Source organism: Colias philodice, chromosome 20 (genome assembly GCF_061535455.1).
Source record: "Colias philodice isolate Cphi_HAF_F1 chromosome 20, ilColPhil1 Martin Lab GWU primary, whole genome shotgun sequence".
In the NCBI taxonomy this organism is placed as follows: domain Eukaryota; kingdom Metazoa; phylum Arthropoda; class Insecta; order Lepidoptera; family Pieridae; genus Colias; species Colias philodice.
Genome location: NC_143105.1, coordinates 5276719 through 5297724, shown reverse-complemented (window position 1 = coordinate 5297724; position 21006 = coordinate 5276719). Strand labels below are relative to the sequence as shown.

Below are 21006 nucleotides of genomic sequence, written 5' to 3'. Positions count from 1 at the left end.
TTAGTAATCTGTGTTAACAAAATACAAATGACATTGACTTAAAAAATGTCAAAATACACTCAATATTTACAATAGACATGGATTTAAATTAGATAAATACAAAATACCACCTAAATATTTAACAGCTAATACTACAATAGACATGTTTCGATACAAATTCTTGCACTTACTCAAATCTAGTTTGAAAATAAACAGTAGAAAAGTTTCGTGTAAAGCTCGCAGTATTGCACCGGTAACTTTTGCTATTTTAGCTACAGTAAAATGTGAAGATAATAAGCCAGAGTTCAAGGATTTTTTTAATGCAGAAAGCTTAGAACACGAGTTTTTAATAAAACAAGCGACAACCGTTAACGTAAATGCAGCGACGCAGCTACTGACTGTAACCTTAGTAGCAATTCAAGACACGAGTGAAAGGTTTGTTTCTAATTTATCGTAATTTAAAACTCAAACTTTTCTTTAAGCATTTTTATTAAACAAATGTTGACACATTCAAGGTATGTTACTAATATTAATACTTTCTTTGGAGGTTAAGAGAAGTGTTGTCTAAAGAAATTTGTCTTGTTAGACAAGCCCTAGAATGGGGGGAAGATAGCACACCTGCGCAACACTGGGATCAGCTTATTGCAGTCAGAGGATCTTTATGTGACCTCAACCATAATCTTAGAACACTATTTAGTAAGTTACTCAACATAGAGTTTTAAGTCATAAGATTGTTTTCCCTTTAAATAGTCCGTTTTCTTATGGGAAAAGGTATACATTTTTGAGTAAAGCAATGCCATTTGATACGAATGTTATACTCGTCCACCTAAGCCCAAAACGCCTGGTAGCCAGTGTCTACTCCCCGGCAGAAGGGAGGGAGGGGGGGTTAAAGATCAGAACGCCCGGCGCTCGGAAAAAAAATTCTGGTGGATTCATTTGGCCCTTTGAGACGAGTTTGGTGTCGTTATCAGGTAACTAGATGATGCCCGATTCATTCCCCATACCAGTTTTTTAGGGTTCCGTAGCAAAATATGTCACAATCTTTAAAATAATAAACTTTTGGCAGTGGCAAAATCCAAACAAACCAGTATATTTTTATATTTTTGTATCAAACTTGGTTTATAAAAAAATACTGCCTGAAAGGCCATTTCATGCAGATTATAAAAACATTAACATGTAACATATATCTTACCATTTTCAATGTGAAATAAATTATAGAACGTGCAGGAACGTTCGTCAGCGCAGCGTAGGGGACGGCTAATAGACCCGAAAAATAAGCAATAACATAAAACAAAATCCAGTCAAGTGCGAGTCTGACTCGCCCATCGAGTGTTTCGTACTTATTTCTCCTATACCATGTTATCTTGTCTGGTAGGACCCTGGTTAACTGATACACACACACTTTCGTCTTTATAATATTAGTGTGATTTTGAATCATCTTTAAATTATAAATGAAGTCAGGTAACATTATTAAAAATAAAGATATATAATAATAGAACGTTTTTGTATTAATAATAATGACAACCACCTCCACAATTACATAATTCGGTACATTTGAGCTGGCGTATAAAACACTTCAATCTGGAATTGCAAGATTTCACGCACCGACATCTTATCAATTCAAAGCTTCTCTTTTCTTTTTATTTCAGATGGGCAAGGAATATTTTGATTTTTTTTAGGTCCCTAAATATATACAGCCTGTAAAACTGCCCTTAAGGTGTGTTGTTTAAGGGCAGCTTCTGTGGGAGGCAAATTTTCGATTTGCCTGTCCGTTTTTGTTAAAAATTTGTTTGCGACCCTCATTCACTGTCACAGCGGGGTACAATGTGAAAAACAAACATGTACTTATAATAATTATAAAAAAATATAAGTTCTTGATAAGAGTATCCTTAAAATTTCGTGACCGTCCTTACCTATCATGCATTGTAATCACAAACTTTTCAATTTCACTGTCTGCATATTTGCCGCTGTTAAGTGCTTCAAATCCTCGTGTGACATTCGGATATGCCTTCCATACCTCAAATGCAGGTGTACCTATAGTTATTTTAGACCTTCTAGCTTTGGAACACACGATATAGTAGTAGTAGCCAAAATAATGTTAAGAACAGTCGACAGATATGGCTAGTACATAATATCATGTATTCCAAGCTAGAAGGTCTAAAAGAACTATAGGTACACCTGCATTTGAGGTATGGAAGGCATATCCGAATGTCACACGAGGATTTGAAGCACTTTACAGTGGCAAATATGCAGACACTGAAATTGAAAAGTTTGTGATTACAATGCATGATAGGTAAGGACCGTCACGATATTTTAAGGATACTCTTATCCAGAACTTATATTTTTTTATAATTATTATAAGTACATGTTTGTTTTTCACATTGTACCCCGCTGTGACAGTAAATGAGGGTCGCAAACAAATTTTTAACAAAAACGGACAGCCAAATCGAAAATTTGCCCCCCACAGAAGCTGCCCTTAAACAACTCGCCTTAAGGGCAGTTTTACAGGCTGTTTATATTTAGGGACCTAAAAAAATCAAAATATTCCTTGCCCATCTGAAATAAAAAGAAAAGAGAAGCTTTGAATTGATAAGATGTCGGTGCGTGAAATCTTGCAATTCCAGATTGAAGTGTTTTATACGCCAGCTCAAATGTACCGAATTATGTAATTGTGGAGGTGGTTGTCATTATTATTAATACAAAAACGTTCTATTATTATATATCTTTATTTTTAATAATGTTACCTGACTTCATTTATAATTTAAAGATGATTCAAAATCACACTAATATTATAAAGACGAAAGTGTGTGTGTATCAGTTAACCAGGGTCCTACCAGACAAGATAACATGGTATAGGACAAATAAGTACGAAACACTCGATGGGCGAGTCAGACTCGCACTTGACTGGATTTTGTTTTATGTTATTGCTTATTTTTCGGGTCTATTAGCCGTCCCCTACGCTGCGCTGACGAACGTTCCTGCACGTTCTATAATTTATTTCACATTGAAAATGGTAAGATATATGTTACATGTTAATGTTTTTATAATCTGCATGAAATGGCCTTTCAGGCAGTATTTTTTTATAAACCAAGTTTGATACAAAAATATAAAAATATACTGGTTTGTTTGGATTTTGCCACTGCCAAAAGTTTATTATTTTAAAGATTGTGACATATTTTGCTACGGAACCCTAAAAAACTGGTATGGGGAATGAATCGGGCATCATCTAGTTACCTGATAACGACACCAAACTCGACTCAAAGGGCCAAATGAATCCGCCAGAATTTTTTTTCCGAGCGCCGGGCGCTCTGTTCTATAACCCCCCCTCCCTCCTTTCTGCCGGGGAGTAGACACTGGCTACCAGGCGATTTGGGCTTAGGTGGACGAGTACAACATTCGAACCAAATCTCATTGCTTTACTCAAAAATGTATACCTTTCCATACAAGCATGCCCATAAGAAAACGGACTAAAACATTTCTACCCTATGTACAAATTACTTTTTCTTATATATTTCTTTTTAAATATTGTATTATACAAAAATCATAGAAGAAATATTATTTTAAATTGAATTACATTTTTAATTTTAAGGTTATATGGATTATGCAGAGAAATTAGCCACAGTTGCTGCTGAAATATCCTATTTGTCTGGTAATATAGCTGCTTCAGATGCAATATGTGAAAGAATTGACCACGCTAACAGGTAATGGTATACAAGTTTTACATTAAATACTACAATAAAAAATTACACATTGATAAATTTTTAAACTAAAATGGTAGTTATAACTCTATAGTAATTCCATAGGTAGAAGTTAGTGACAATATTCTAGTACAAGAAAATATATTTATACAAGTTTACCTATTTACAGACAATTCACAATATAGTTAAATTTACAAAGTTATCTAAGTAAACTTACAAAGTAGTCATAAATTTTCCCTGGTGACCCTTAAAGTTATTTACCCTCTTTATTTTTACTTTTAAAGTAAACAAAGTGATAATTTAATTGATTGCTGATAACAAATAATCATATATCTTTGAATAAATTATCTGATCAAAACCTCAAACAAAAAATAAAAGAAAATGTTAATTACAAAAAAAGTTTATTAAAGCGTAATACATTTTCTTAAGAATCAGTAAATGTTGTTTATATATTTATATTTAACTAATAACATTCAGAACGCAATAACAGAACAATTTATACAACTTAAAATATTTTGAAGGTTGCAAGTCGAAAATCAGATAAATTCATTAATTACTCTTACAATGTAACTTTTATGCAGTGTTAAAATTATGTAAGAGAATGTACATTTACAAAATATAGTTTTTATTAAAATAAACACAACCTATCTTTATTCTGATTATAGACTTGCAATTAATAACAACAGAAATCATTTCATATCTCATAATATTAGATTAAGTAATTTACATGCTATATTCAATAAGTTAATTACATGCAGATAAATGTAATTGTTGTAGGTCTTGTAACAACCAGAAGAAGTTAACCCATGAGCTGCAACAAGAGAGTCTGGAGTTACAACAGCAAGCAATAATAAATGCACCAAATTTAGAAGATAAATTAAACCCAAAAGATACTTCTGAACTGAAATAAAAAATAGATAGATAAAAATTATGTAAATAGAATTAAATAATTTAAACCTCTGAATATGCATTTAATTGTTTTCAATATAAAGATTAGTGAAAATTTAATGATTGAACAAACAAGTTTTCACTGAAGTTCTGATCAACTAAGATAAATTATAAAAACCTTGGAAGAAAGGACTTGCTAAAACTAGCTTTAAAGGATTAAACAAACACCATCTTATCACAAAGAGTGTATTATTACATAATGTATCTCCTATTAAATATCTGTTCTAATAGAATCAGAAATTGTAACTTAAGTTATGCATGGTTGTGTGTATGAACTATTTAAACATCTTCATACATACCAAAGTTAGAATGTAGCATCTTTACTCAAATGGGTTTCAATATCGACTCTGCATATTGGACAATGCTTGTTGGTACCCAGCCATTGATCGACACACTCCATGTGGAATAAGTGCATACATGGCAAGCGCCTGCAACAAATGAAATCGGATTCTTACTAACACATAAATACAAAGAATTTTGAAGTGAAAACTTCTTTAGTGGCGTTGAGCACTTTTTCTGTAATGGGTATAAAATCTTAAACTCGCGTCAGGACACGTGACCTGATCGAAAAAGCGTAAGACGGATAGCATTCCAAAATATCAAACATGCTCAACGTTAATAATCAAGTTTTCACTTCTGCTGGCACTCCCGGAGTGCAACCCGTCTTTTTCTTTATATTTGGGCATATATATATTGCAAGTTGCACAGCAGGCTAGTCTCAATCGGTAATATCACCGCAAGTGATATGCCGCTTGTACACACTTTTTTTTTGTATGGTGTTTTTCAATGTTAGCCAGAAGGGCTTGTACACACCTGCAGTGCGAGTCCACCTCGAACACGGACAGGCAGATGGTGCACTTCTCGTCCTGGTGGTGCGGCGCGGGGCGCGCGTACGCGTGCCGGTACGTGTTCCGCTCGATGACCGCGCGGGACGCGCCGCGCGACGCCCGCCGAGCCTCCGCTGCTTCCGCCACTTGTACTAGCGCGGCTGCCGCTAAGCCCGCGCCACCGCTCTGTACACATTTTTACTTTAATATAGAATATATTTTTAAGAACATGACGTTGTTCTAAAAAATAAAGATTCTTAGTTACAATTATCCTAAAAAAGTGTACTTAACATATAAAAATAAAACTGCAAGGATACATGGACAAAAAAAATTGTACAAAGAAACAAATATATGTACTAACATATTTGGCAAACCGTAGTATTAAATAAATGCAGTTGCTAAAAAATCATTATGTCTGCACTCTTCAGTCATTATTTATTGCATGTACTAGAATATAATTTGTAGACTTGGGAACAATCTTAATAATTTATTAGAGAAAGAATAACTCACCACAACTGAAGGTTGGATTGATATGTGCAGGTGCGGCGGATGCATTTGCAGGTAGTGATGCATGTGGTGGTGTAGATGTTGTCCATCACTGTAATAATTATTACTTAATTTCTTTAAAATATATACTAACTCAAATTCGCCTACAAACGACGTCAAAAGACGTCCGAGAGGCATGGTATATAACATTAATCCAAATTAACACCCTATTACGTGGTAGTATTGTTCAAAGTATTTTGTATACTCATTAGAAAACTCTGCCTAATAGCAGCTTAGGCAGAGTTTTGCTTCGGATAATGTTTTAACAAGATTGTGAGTCTAGTTGTTTGTGGTTTATCAATGAAGTTAATTAATGTTTCATTTAAGTATTCATATCGATTACATTTTTTATTTATTAAAGTGTACTTACATCACCAAAGGTGCGGGTTCCATATCGCGTTGCTCTAACTCGTCTGGAAACTAGAAAACATAACATATATTTTACATATTACAATCTTTAAACTAAACTAAAACGTCTAAACATTAAAAAAAATATTTATTCATAGCAAAAATTTAAGAATCCTAATTTCTATATTGTTATATTATAATACGTAATGATACTTACGCCTAACATAGGCGCAGGCCTAGGAACATAAGAAGGCGGCATCGAAGATATTAACTCCGGGTTTAGATTGCCCATCAAACTGCGGCGTTGCAACTCCTAAAAATATAATTGAATGATAAAAATGTATATAATATTTAACGATTCACAGTTTAATTTATACAACACATTATCATGATTCATGTTTATACTATTCATGTAGTAACAAAAAATAATTATGATCAACTCACAAGTGTATGCTGTTGGCGATGCCAGAGTCTCGCGTGGACCAAGTATGGCGGCGCAGTGGGCATCGCCTCGCAGCGACGGTCACTTACTGCAAGTAAAGTTTAAAAAGAAACATTATTTTCTCCTACTTTTTTTTTACTTTTGGTACCTTCCTCTGCTAGAATAAATTTTAAAGTCGTAAAATTTGAGTTTTATACAAAAAAAAGAAAACCATCATGGCCACGATCTTTACAATATTTACGTTATTGTAAAACGAGAGTAGTTCTGAAACAGTTTTATGTGAGATCCATTTTATAATTTGTAACGATAAAACCTCCATTCTAAAACAAAAACAGGATCATAAAAATCGTATCATTAACTTAATTATCCACCAATACACAAAAAATATAAACAGTCTAATAAACTGAATAACCATCCTCCTTTTTTAATCCGTCAGTCCTCGGATCACAGACACAATAGAAAATCTATTGTGTCTCGGCCCGATCGGGCCGCTCGGTGGTCAATGGGTTAAAAGTCGGTTAAGGTGATTGCAACGATCTGTTCCCAGCCAATATCCCGCTAGATGGCGCTGAATTCTACATTTCTAGTTTATTTGAGTTTTTGCGTAATTGGAATAGTCATCAAACCTAGGAATAGTCATGGCGGTTACTGAATATTATATTTTATTGAAATATGTTATATCATTGCCTTAAAATCCACCCAATTCGGTAAAATTATGCGTTTTAACATCTGTCATTGCATACAGGGTCGTTTACACACACAGACGTATACAAAAATGATAAAGATTTAACTCTAGATGGCGTGAATGTAAAGCGCGTCACACACGGTGAAGATACTACCTATAATATTTTATCTAATCTAGTAATATTTTATATTACAGTATCTTAAGGTATCCGGTATCAGCGTTCTGACCATCATTTTTCTTTTTTCGCTGTAGAACCGCCATCCTGTTACAAATGACCCACAAAGGAGAATGACCACGGGTGGTATCGGTAAAATTTTAGTTGTGCCACGTATTCGTTATATTGTTAATTCCTATTTGTATTTATAATGATCATATGTATCAATATTAAGTCTTAATTAAACCGGATAAATTGAAATAATAGTAAAAGTAAAAGTTTTTCTTTTGAAACATGTATGAACTTTCGCATTAGTAGGAAGTAGGATTGTTATAAAAATAAAAGTTATATTTGTTGGCGTAAACTATTTTATTGTAATTTTGGGAAATAAATAATGTCAAAATTGATTACCTACAATAAAACGCAGTTTTATTTTATTACCTACATTACACTATTGTTTTTTTTTTATCAAAACATGTATTTGAAGTAGCAAATATGATATTATGCTGATCCAAGCATTTTCACTCAAAACTAATATCACTAATGATTTGTAAAAGTAAATTATTTCAAAATACATTTCATAACCAACAAGTAAGAATAATTATTCATACAACAACAAATCAAAAACACTATTTACTATGGAAAAAAAACCAGGAAGGTGAAAAACATATTTACGATTTCGATGCACTCGACTTTTAGTAAAATAATAGGTAAAAATATTATTATGGTTTTGATCACAGACATATCTGTGGTTTTGATTTTAGCTACTAGTATCAGAAAGCTGCGTGTTCAATGCACGTCGGGGTCCCACAACTGTGGAGGAAGGAAGGTAGAATACCTCCATCGAATAAGAGAAGTTTCTCGACATAGGTACTCGATTTGCCGGCCGGCCTCAATGAAGATTGTCCGAAAGTTGTATATGTGCTCTGTAACGAAAAAATTTCGCTAGCGCGATTCAGAGTGAGGTGTCGTACAATATACCTAATGAAGTTTTTCATCTTTTTATTTTACTGCAAATACAAAATAAAAATTAAACAATGGTAATGTAAATTCTAAACAAACTACTACCAAAATACAATTAGAACAAAAATCATTTGACTTGTTTATTTCACCCAGAGGCCAGAGGCGGCTCGTGACAAAATTGTATAGGTGTTCACTTGAAATAAAACAACGAAAATACAATAGCGTTCGGGATGATTTATTACAAAAAAATGAGCACCACATTTTATAAATGTCTATAACACTAAAAATTACAAAGTACAGGCTATTTCAAAACGAATTCAATGACTAGGTATCAATAATTAGTAAATCACCGAATTTGCATTCGCGAGCGTAGGTATCCATAGTGTTTGTCACTGACTAACTATAAGTTATAGAAGTCAGTGGTGTTTGTTGTGTAAACATGTATGTATTTGAGTAGTTAGTAGCATATTATATTCTGAATTTCTGATCCATGCCTATTCACTCAAAACTAATAACACTAATGATTTGTAATACCGGGTCCAGACTGGTGAAACGTAACATGCAATGTAACATTCTGCCTTTCATTGCATGTTCGCTGCTGGTGTGGACGCATAGCGCGCTCATAACGCGCATTCACTACGAACCTCCCGTAGTCGTGTTCCTTGCCCCTTTGTGTTCGTCGAAAAACCGACAAATTTCGGATCGCTCCGCGCGCGGCTTGTAATGCTCGTAGCATGCGCGTGTAATGCACAATTCGCGCGCGCAAGACGTCCAAACTATGAGAAATTGTTACAAAGTGTGTTACCTTTCATGATACATTGCAGCAATGTGGACGGTGAATTCTTTCATTGCATGTTACATTGCATGTTACGTTTCACCAGTCTGGACCCGGCATAACAGTAAATTATTTCAATAGGTAGGTATTTGAACATTTCCCAACAAGACGTAAGAATAATTATTCGTAGGTATACAAGATACAATAACAAATCTAATACACTATTTATTATTTTATTATTTACTAGCGGTCCGCCCCGGCTTCGCCCGTGGTACATGTTTACGTTTTCTCTCCATAAGAAGTAATAGCTAGAGAGCTAGCGCAAAGCTACCTGTATGTATTTGACCAGACCTGGATTTTTGTGTGTTGATTCCCCTATACCTACTATACATGAGATGAGGAGTCACTAAGCCCAGAGTGGTGGACGGGGCGCGCGCTTAGGTAAGACAGGTGGAAATTTTTGGCGAACTTTGAAACCATTTGACCACGTCTGCCATTTTGATATTTGAAAATAGATTATTATTACTATCGGAAAATAACAATGGCAGACCATTATCACGCGGATAACATTCTGGCAGACACTTATGAAAGTGCTGAAAAAAATACAATTTTGAAAGTATTTGACCAGATCTGCCATTATATATACATATATTTTATTTATTAGGGTCTTAAAAACTTATTTTCGAAACGGCAGACATTTTCATTGCGTACAGACTTCAGCAGACAACAAAACTTTACAGACTTCAGCAGTCAACAAGACTTAGCTTCTACATGGTCAGATGTATATATGTATTACGTTCCCTGACCTTACATCAATGATTTACTTTATTAATGTTTTTATGGTCATTTACATTTAATTTTGAAAACTATGGAATAAAATTTATAAATTTGATGATACAAAACTAAATATACATTTGTAAAGAATCTCAAATATAAAGTTGTGTTGCAAATAACAAATCATCATTTAAATATTTAGTTTATTTCTTTATTTAAGAAACAATTAACAATTACAAAACAACATAAAAAAACACGCATGCATTTATTGAAATGTTCATTCATCATCACTATCGTATGGCGTTGTGTGACTCGTCTTCATAATCCATTGAATCGGATTCTGTAAAAGTAAAACGTAAATTATATAATAAAAGAAATGAGTCATTATAAACTTACCTAGTAAGGCAATGCCTTTGATGTCGCACGATGCCGCCGCGCCGCCAGTGTAGGTACTTCTGCTGCTACATGAAGATATGCTAGGGTTGCAACAAATGGGAAATAAAACAATTGTAATTATTACTATTATGATGTAATCATTTATTCATATTATGTACATTCAAAACAATTGCTATTATTAAATCTGATGTAATTATTTTTTCATAAATATATAATTATTATTAATTATATAATATATTGCACTGTGAAATATTTACGTATCACTTTATTTTTGATGTTCTTAATTGTCTTTTATAAAATTTAAGTGACGCATTCGCATTGGGATCAACAATCCGATAAGAAAAGAATGGAGACAACATATACATAGCTTTGATTTCAATTCTACAGATACAAAATATACAATCTATCTAAAATGATACAACGGATGTTTCCTGCGTTTTCTCGTCAAAATACCGAAACAACGTAATTATTGTATAGTAGTTGGGCGTGAAAGTAAAAAAACAAATGAAAAGTGTTTTCCATATGATTATTTATTAAATTTACGCGATTAAGAATAATTTCAACGATACAATTTAGTAACCGAGAATTCAGAGGATTAAAGAAAATACCTGCCTGATCATTTTATCAAACTCTAAAAGAATTATGGTTATTTCGCATCACTCGGTTTATTAGTTTGGTAATAATTATTAAAGGTAGTTACAACCCTAGCCATTGAGTCGAACGGTAGGCAACACAATATCGACTTTGTGCGGGTACATATGGTACATTTCTTCTTGCTGTGAAGCGTAATTATTATTATTAAGATTTTTTAGGCTATTTTGAATCAGCTGTTCTAATTTAATTCTAGAAATTTATTAAAACGTGATTTTTTTAAAAGTATATTATGAGTTTATAAATACCTCAACCAATAGTTATTGTGTCCTATCCTCATTTCTTTATATCTTGGTAGTTAACTAAAGTGTTAAATTTACATAACCTCAACAACAACATTTACACTGCCACTGCACTAAAACTAAACTAACTAGCTCTCTAGCTATAAGAACCATCCTCGTACTTCAAGGGATATAATAAAAAAAGAATTATCGAAATCGGTTCAGCCGTTCTCGAGTTATGCGCTTACCAACACATTTTGCGATTCATTTTTATATATAAGAAGACTAGCGGTCCGCCCCGGCTTCGCCCGTGGTACATGTTTACGTTTTCTCTACATAAGAACCATCCTCGTACTTCAAGGAATATAATAAAAAAAGAATTATCGAAATCGGTTCAGCCGTTCTCGAGTTATGCGCTTACCAACACATTTTGCGATTCATTTATATATATATATACTAGCGGTCCGCCCCGGCTTCGCCCGTGGTACATAATATTTACGTTTTCTCTACATAAAAACCATCCTCGTACTTCAAGGAATATAATAAAAAAAGAATGATCGAAATCGGTTCAGCCGTTCTCGAGTTATGCGCTTACCAACACATTTTGCGATTCATTTTTATATATAAGAAGACTAGCGGTCCGCCCCGGCTTCGCCCGTGGTACATAATATTTACGTTTTCTCTACATAAAAACCATCCTCGTACTTCAAGGAATATAATAAAAAAAGAATGATCGAAATCGGTTCAGCCGTTCTCGAGTTATGCGCTTACCAACACATTTTGCGATTCATTTTTATATATAAGATAAGATTATGTGAAAATAACCAGGAAGGTGAAAAACATATTTACGAAAACATAGTAACATAATATGGCTGTCGCTACAATAATTATATTTCAATTTTATCTTTTTATACCTAGTAGAACTGGCCGACGAATAAAAAAAATCGTATTAGAATAAATACAATAAATTACGGAACAAAAAAAGGATTGTAACTGAATTAGGTATGTTTGTTTCTGGGCGCACCGTTTTCGACGACGCGACGCGCGACGTAAGCGTATAGGTATAGGTACCTACTTTGCTAAAACAAACTAATAAAATTGTGTGTCTGTCTGAAAATTCGGAAAAGCATATTTTGCAAGTTTGTAATTACTTTGATAGTTTACCGATTTATAATAATTGTAATTGTAATTGTATAATATATAATTTGCAATGTGGTGAAATTTCATAAAAATCACGGGCCAATTTTTTGTTTTGAATCCCACCGAAAATATAATTGCGTTATTAGAATAATTAATTACTATACCTACCCACGATCAATTATTACAATATAGTCTCAAATGCATACTAGAGAAATATTGCAATTTGATTCAATTAAAATGCATAGCATACAAAAATAAATTCACAACACAAGAAATTCCGCGCGCAAATCATAGCGCGTGTCAATGAAATCAAGAATGTTTTATATCAAGCCGACGCGGACGACGACGCGACGCCGAACAAAAGTACCTACGACGGACGACCACGCTTCGAGTTGCCAAACAACATGAGTAATAAATTGTTTACAAAAAAAACAAGTTTTCCATTTTTCTGTATGAGTAGACAGAACTTCAAAACGCCACCTGCTACGGTTTATACTTTATATTATGAACGATTGTTATAAAAATAAAAGTTATATTTGTTGGTGTAAACTATTTTATTGATCAATAATTTTGGAATTTAAAATTGTCAACATTGATTACAATAAAACGCAGTTTTATTTTATTACACTATTGTTTTTTTTATCAAAACATGTATTTGAAGTACCATATAATATTATGCTGATCCAAGCATTTTCACTCAAAACTTATATCACTAATGATTTGTAAAAGTAAATTATTTCAATATACATTTCATAACCAACATGTAAGAATAATTATTATTATTCCTACCTACAACAACAAACCTAAAACACTATTTACTATGGGAAAATAACCAGGAAGGTGAAAAACATATTATTATTTACGATTTCGACGCACTCGACTTTTAGTAAAATATAGTAGGGAAACATAATATTATGGTTTTGATTTTTGCTACTAGTATAAGAAAACTGCGTGTTCAAACTACTTGTTTGTCTGTCTGAAAATTCGGAAGTACTTTGGTAGTTTACCGATTTATAATAATATTGTATACCTATATCGTTGTTTAAAAAATATTCAAACACAATAAAATATGATATATGTACTGATTTATCACTGGTTTCAGTGATGAACTGATGAGTCAATTATAGCCACTATACTTTCGTCATACGTGTGTATGATTGATGTGATTTGCAACGTGGTGATATTTCAGAAAAATCACGGGTCAAATTGTCCCACCGAAAATATAACTGCGTTATAAGAATAACTATACCTACGATAAATTATACATAATACAATATAGTCTCAAATGCATACTAGTGAAATATTTTATTTGAATCAATAAAATAAAAAAATAAATAAAAAATAATAATAATACAAAAATAAATTCACAACACAAGAAAATCCGCGCGCAAATCATAGCGCGTGACAATGAAATCAAGAACTTTCGAGCCGACGCGGACGACGAAGGAGCCTAACAAAAGTACCTACAATCATAGGCGGCTCGTGACAAAATTGTATGGCCGTGTTCACTTGAAATAAAACAACGAAAATAGGTACCTACAATAGCGTTAGCAGTACAAAAAAAATGAGCACCACATTATAAATGTCTATTTATACACTAAAAATTATAGAGTATTTCAAAACGAATTCAATTATTATTTAGCAATAATTAGAAAATCCCCGAATTTGCATTAGTGATCGTATTCATAGTGTTTGTCTACACTAATATTATAAAGAGGAAAACTTTGTTTGTTTGTTTGATTGTAAATTGTAATGAATAGGCTCATAAACTACTGGACATTTTACCAATGTTTGCAAGTTTGTGATTACTTTGATAGTTTACCGATTTATAATAATTGTATACTTATATCATTGTTTAAAAATATTCAAACACAATATGATATAGGTACTGATTTATCACTGGTTTCAGTGATGAACTGATGAGTCAATGTTAGCCACAATACTAATCACTTTCGTCATACATGTGTATGAACTATGATTGATGTGATTTGCAATGTGGTGAAATTTCATAAAAATCACGGGCCAATTTTTTGTTTTGAATCCCACCGAAAATACATATATTACTAATTGCGTTATTAGAATAATTAATTACTATACCCACGATCAATTATTACAATTTACAATATAGTCTCAAATGCATACTAGAGAAACATTGCAATTTGAATCAATTAAAATGCATAGCATACAAAAATAAATTCACAACACAAGAAATTCCGCGCGCAAATCATAGCGCGTGTCAATGAAATCAAGAATGTAATTTTATATCAAGCCGACGAGCGACGACGCCGAACTAAAGTACCTACAGTACCATTTACCTTCAGTGTACAATACAGTTTACAGACCTACGACGGACGAACAATAATGAGTAATAAATAAAAAAAAACATAGTTTCTAAGGTCATTAGTTTTATTTTATTTTATTGTTATTTTCTTTGAACGATTGGAAATGAAATTACTCAATTTTTACACAGAACTTTGATTTATTAGAATTATGCTCATTATGCATAAGATAACGAACGCGAATGCACGACATCTAGCGCGTCAATGTCTAAACATCGCCTTTCGTTTAGACATTGACGCGCTAGATCTGTAATAAGTATATAGTCTATGCGCTAGATGTCGTGCTTTATGTCGTGTTTCGCTTGGCAAAAGTCACGCACACTACTGTAGAAGTGTCAAATTTTTCCGGTATTTTACTGTTGTTTTTCTAAGTAAATATTGTAAATTATTGATTAAAAAGGTCGAACGCGCACACATTTCATTATAGAGAAGTGATAAAATGATTAGTTTTAAAGAAATAGTGTCTGTGTTAAGTGTTTAGAGGTAATCAAAAATGTATGGAGGGACGGTCGGAACATCAACCTTAAACAAGATAAAGGTGTATGTATACTCACGGTGCGCTAGCGGCGGCACCATGTGCTGCGTGTGCGCCGCGTGCGGGTGGTGCGCCGAGTGCGCGGGGTGCGCGTGCGCGTGCGCGTGGTGCGGCTGCGGCGCGCAGCAGCAACCGCGGCACGGCATCATGCAGCGCACCCTGTATATGTGTTACATTGTGTTATTACAAAGAAGCTTATATCTAATACACTGGAGATTGCACTATGACCATTAAATTGTAACAAGAAAATATGAGGTTGAATGACGCCTGTATGTTTTTTTATCCCTTTCATACCCACTTGCCAATTTAGGTGTAGATATAAGCTTCTTGGTTATTACTATAGTCATTGTGTAGGTGTTAGTTTAAGGAAAACATTAAATTAAAAAAACTTCATAAAATTATATCAATTTTATATTGAAGTTACTCTTGATAGTACATATTTGTTTTGTATTACAGCCAATGTACATCTGTGTTGATAACAACCGATAAATCATGGGCCTTCCAGATGAATGCATATTGAGGAACAATTCAAAATTTCTCTTGTAGTCATTACATGAGTACAAATACATATTTAAGGTATACACTACATAGATACTTGTGTGCAATAATAAAATGCTCTAGAAATTTATGCGTGGCCTTTTAGTTAAAAGAATGGAAAACTCCTACATTTTATGCGCAACAAAAATAATATAATAACATAAAAAATATTTTTATAATGAATAAAAATACTCACAACATTCTTTCAAGCGATATGTTTACATCATAATTCAAGTCAATATAAAACATTTTACTTTAGTAAAGTGGCTCTTTATTAAAAGTTAAATATTCATCACATCTTAATACTTCACAGAAATGGGAAAAATTATTCCAGTTTATTGGCTTGAAAATCACAATATTCATGTGAATACTTTAATCTAAATGCTACATACCGTAGCAATCAATATTATCCTCGCTGAATTAGTTTAATGTGCGAGTGGTTGCCACATAAACCATGCATAATTAAACACCAACAACAATGTTATTATAGGCATATACTACATACTTAATACACAGTAATGACAAATATAAGTATTCAAATGCAAATTCATTTAAAAATAGTGTTTTTTTTTTCAGAATAATAAAAAATCTAAAAAAGAAGAACTGGATTTGATTTCTGTAATTTGCAAATTTTAGGTAGTAATCATAGAATTGCAATAATTATTGAATATAAAAAACAATTGTTGAACACTACATATTTCATATCAATCGCTTCCTATCCGCGGCTTCGCCCACGTAGCGAAACGAAAATTCTATGAGAATGATATGCTTCACCGTGATCTAGTAGCGGCAAGGATATAGTCAGTATAAATTAAACTCTTTGTCTAAACCTAATAAATTAGGTATATATACTAGCCTTCCTCTTGAATCACTTTATCTATTAAAAAAAAAACCGCATCAAAATCCGTTGCGTAGTTTTAAAGATTTAAGCATACAAAGGGACATAGGGACAGAGAAAGCGACTTTATTTTATACTATGTAGTGATTCAAGGAGCCAGAAAGCGGTATAAATGTAAAACGACAAGATGTCTCAGTAGCATAACATACCTCGTCCTAACCAAGTGCGCGTGGCACGGCACGGGCGCGGTGTGGCAGAGCGGCGGGTCGCGGTGCGGCACCGACTCGAACAGCGGCCGCGGGGAGCGCACCGACCCCACCGTGGTCGTCGTGCTGCTGTCGTCCTGGCTCTCGCTGCGGTTCGGCGAACTGGTTAAGTCTATTACTTCCCGCTGGAAAATAACTTGATTATGAATACACTATTTGACGTGACAACGTCTTATAATTCGATATAGCCGGCTGCACGCACGAAAAAACATGACTCATGCGGCGTTACCTCGCTCTGAGGCGTTCCATGTAAGACTTGAAGTGCAAGCGAGAGCGCGGAAAGAGCGACAAAGAGCACAATCGGACGTTGTCACGTTCAACTATCGTCAGTAAAACGACTTTACAGACAACCAATTTTTTAGTGAATAGTTTGGTTACTTATTGGTTGGTGAAAATCTTGTGGCTTCACATCTCCAACATGTTATATGTTAAGATTTAAATAGTACACTCACTTCCATGAAGTGAAAGCTAACTTCTTTTCATTTCTATGAACTGAAAACAAACTTCTTGACTTAACTGATTGAATTACGTTTTCAATCCCAAGGACTGATTACTTTTTTTGTACAGGGGAATGAGGCGAAAGAAATTAGAACAAAATGATTGTAACTATAACATTGAATATTGAATTTGAGTTCATTCTTACAATAAATTATTAAAATGCATGGTTGAGGCAAAAATTGTGTTGGTGTTATTTTTATATAAAAACTTAGTAAACATGTTATGAAGTAAAATATGATTTATGTTGCTATTTGAAATGAGCAAAATGGTTTTTTTTTCTGTTATCACAATAATAATTGTAACTCATATTTATCTTGCAACATATTCAATAACTAGACATCGGATTATATGCATTTGCATATTTGCATATGCAAATGCATAAAACTCTCTAATTACGGCGTTAGTGCATATTTTAGCCTTTTTCCCCAATCGTGCATATTTCGTTAAGTAGCGGGAGTTTTGATTGGTCGACTTACCTTTATTAGCCAATCAGAACGCTCAGCGAGTAACAAACCCTATTTTGGCATGGTAAAATGGCAAAAAATTACAAAATGGGCTCCATTTTAAGTAAATTTTGAGCCATTCAAAATAGGGCTAGATTACCCTTTTGAGGCTAAAAACTTAAAACACAGGTTGAATTCCAAAAAAGGGCTAGATTTAGCCCGGAAAGGTCTAAGGTGGCAAGACTGGGCTGGCGGGTGACTAACGTCACAAATTTGCGCTCGAAAATTTGGTAAAAATGCTTAATTTTATATTGGCACAAAAACTATACTTAATTTCAAGAAAATATCACTGTTTTTGTACAATCTTTGATTTAAATATATAAAAATAATAAAGGTTTTTTGATTTTGTATTGTGCATATTTTAGGCATATCAGTCGTTTTTAGTGCATATTTTGGCCTTTTTAAGTGCATATTTGCATGCATATATTGGCATTTTGTTAGTGCATATAATCCGATGTCTATCAATAACTGTAACAAAACACTTACATCTCTTTGTTCTTCCCCCAATACTTGAACATCATCATCTGAACTGGAGTCTGAGACCCAATCAAGTTGCAAGTCAGGTGCGGATAGCACTCCACTAGCATTACCTCCAGGGGCATTTCGTCCCCCAGGAGTTTCTTGACGCTCCTGCAGTATTGAAAAATTATTTTAAAATGATAATTCTAATTTATGGTATAACAGAAATTCTAATTTAAGGTGGAAGAAAACTAAATTGTGTCATCATAATTTATCAATGACTAGCTGTACCCCGCAGTTTTACCCGCAGTGCTCCGCTCCTGTTGGTCTTAGCCTGGTGATATAAATATATATAGCCTTCCTCGATAAATGGGCTATCTTACACTGAAAGAATTTTTCAAATCGGACCAGTAGTTATTGAGTTTAGTGCATTCAAACATAAAATTCAGCAGTATTATTATATTAGTATAGATAATATAATAAAAAAGAATACCTGGTTCTGGGTAGCTGTAGAGCTCACAGTCTGTGCCACACTTCTTCCAGAACTAGTGCCTGGTTGAGGTGACTGTTCCTTCACTCTCCTGTCTCCTCCACCATCAACACAACACTGATTCTCATGTGCTTCTGTTTTCACAGTCACATTACTTTCATTCACTCTCTCACTGTCCCTATTTGGTTCTACTTTTACGATGGGATGTTCAACATTTTCTCTTTTAATATTAGCTATATTTGAAGATGAACCAGCACCCATATGTTGAACAGATGAAGCTTCCACTTTAATATTCACTACTGGCTGGAGCCCAGGCTCTTCTTTAACAGTTGATGAGCCAGGTACAGAGTTGTTGTGAGTAAACTGAAAATTTCTATGGTGATGATGGTGATGGTGGTGGTGATGATGGTGAGATCCATTGTGAAAATTGAAATAATTAGGATTTGACCCACTTAATGTTCTTGTAGGTTGAGAATTTGTATACTTGTGACTACATGTACAATTATGGTTAGTGCTAGATGCTACAGGGTTCTCCTGTTTTATTTGTGTGTAAACATTGTGACAGTTGTGTTGAGATCCTGTTGCTTGTTGCTGGTTAGGCCTTCTTCTTGAAGTATTTTCTGGCTGTCGGCCAGTTTCTATACTTGTTGCTACAGTCTCAGAACTCTCAACTGGCTCTGTTTTGATATCAACACGTGAACTAGTAGCCCGACTACAGCCAGCAGTTTGCGATGCATCATCGGTACCTTGCTTTGGACCCAAACCACTTTCACACTGTTTCTTCCTTGGTACAGACATTGTTTCTTCTTCCTCAGAACTCACTTCAATTAAATTAGAATTCACTTCATTTTCTTTTGATTGTCTTCTCCTAGGTGAAATATTTAACTTTCTGCTAGGTCTTTCCAAGTGATTATAATGAGATTGTTCTTGTCTATTTTCAAGAATATTGTTAAACATGTTGCTCATTGCTGGTGGCAAAGGCTCATAGCGCACACGGGGTATGCTGGGATCTGACACTGGTGGTGCATTTGATGCAACTGTATAATTTAAAGGTAATATTGTGCTGTTTGTGTAAGGTGCGACTACATAGTCTCCTGTTGGTGGTACACCAGGATAACGCACATAAGGGTAATAATATCCATTTTCATGTATTATTGGTTTAGGCATATATCTCATAGTTTGTGTGTGATTGTCGCTATCAGGATTCTCTCCTGCATAATCAAAAGTGCTAGAACTATCTGGGAGTGGATGATATTCTTGTGGCACAGGTGTTCTAGATGACAATGGGTAGGACAGTGCAGCATTTACTTCATAAGGCTGGCTCACGGATGTAGAATTTGCACAGCTTGTTGATATCAATTTGCGTTTATTGATATTAGTCGTGTTTTGTTCCGTTACACCGTCAGATGATGCAGGTAATACTTCTACATCATCATCACTTTCAGCAAACAAAGTCTCACATTCCATTTCTTCTGAAATAATTAAAATGTTAAATTAAAATATGTTTGCAATTCAGTTTGACATAAGTGTACATCATTCAAATTACCATTTCGATGTGTACTATCCGATGATTCTGATGTATTTACTGTATCCAGAATGGCTGCCAGCGAAGAAGGGCCAGGAATATCCCATGCAGAGATTGGTTCACCTTCGTTTCTTTTTTCACTCATGTTTCCACAAATTTTAGGTCGAATACTGTTCAAAATTATTTAATAATAAACTAAATGTTTGTCAATAACACATTTTTATATTACTCACGTATATTCTACATTTCTGTTACTATATCTAAAAGGTTATTGTTTAAGACCAATATTTTGTTATAAACATTTGTATTTACTTCAAAGGCAAATAATGAAGGAAAATAAATATAGTGCGACATCACGACAAAATAAATTTTATCTTTTTGTCAGGAATAGTTACAGACTACAGATAAATAAAATAATAATTTCTGTATTTTTAATCTGTTTGTATATGTTACTGTATCTACAGACGCT

At 33.8% G+C, this 21006-nt stretch overlaps 2 protein-coding genes across 3 annotated transcripts; one reads left to right on the top strand and one right to left on the bottom strand.

The window, feature by feature from the left end:
• The first annotated feature begins 35 nt into the window (after nt 1–35).
• On the top strand, nt 36–4792 carry LOC149479431 (uncharacterized). The gene is made up of 4 exons (XM_089708201.1): nt 36–414; nt 527–675; nt 3569–3680; nt 4455–4792. Exons 1-4 carry the CDS (start codon nt 143–145, stop codon nt 4585–4587), a joined length of 666 nt encoding a protein of 221 aa, XP_089564327.1. The 5' UTR covers nt 36–142; the 3' UTR covers nt 4588–4792.
• LOC149479430 (uncharacterized) lies at nt 610–20921 on the bottom strand. Of its 2 annotated transcripts, XR_016317253.1 has the most exons (13): nt 20559–20921; nt 19016–20481; nt 18550–18693; nt 17006–17187; nt 15441–15580; nt 6791–6876; nt 6564–6659; nt 6369–6418; nt 5963–6050; nt 5439–5638; nt 4925–5053; nt 3444–4488; nt 610–719 (listed from the first exon to the last, which is right to left on the bottom strand). XR_016317253.1 is itself a non-coding variant. In XM_089708179.1 (12 exons), exons 1-11 carry the CDS (start codon nt 20680–20682, stop codon nt 4930–4932), a joined length of 2703 nt encoding a protein of 900 aa, XP_089564305.1. In that variant the 5' UTR covers nt 20683–20921; the 3' UTR covers nt 4442–4578; nt 4925–4929. The 2 variants fall into 2 exon arrangements, 1 of the variants encoding a protein (XP_089564305.1); XM_089708179.1 differs by lacking the exon at nt 610–719 and having other exon boundaries at nt 4442–4578; nt 19016–20484.
• Nucleotides 20922–21006: the final 85 nt, after the last annotated feature.

What these genes read in the sequence shown, in the direction of transcription:
- LOC149479430 (XM_089708179.1), bottom strand. Translation starts at nt 20,682, where the DNA reads ATGAGTGAAAAAAGAAACGAAGGTGAACCAATCTCTGCATGGGATATT. An exon ending in GCGCACTTGGTTAGGACGAG is followed by an intron (nt 15,581 to 17,005) that starts GTATGTTATGCT and finishes ACACATATACAG; the next exon opens with GGTGCGCTGCATGATGCCGT. An exon ending in CAATCCAACCTTCAGTTGTG is followed by an intron (nt 5,639 to 5,962) that starts GTGAGTTATTCT and finishes AAATGTGTACAG; the next exon opens with AGCGGTGGCGCGGGCTTAGC.
- LOC149479431 (XM_089708201.1), top strand. Translation starts at nt 143, where the DNA reads ATGTTTCGATACAAATTCTTGCACTTACTCAAATCTAGTTTGAAAATA. An exon ending in ATTCAAGACACGAGTGAAAG is followed by an intron (nt 415 to 526) that starts GTTTGTTTCTAA and finishes CTTTCTTTGGAG; the next exon opens with GTTAAGAGAAGTGTTGTCTA. An exon ending in AGAATTGACCACGCTAACAG is followed by an intron (nt 3,681 to 4,454) that starts GTAATGGTATAC and finishes TAATTGTTGTAG; the next exon opens with GTCTTGTAACAACCAGAAGA.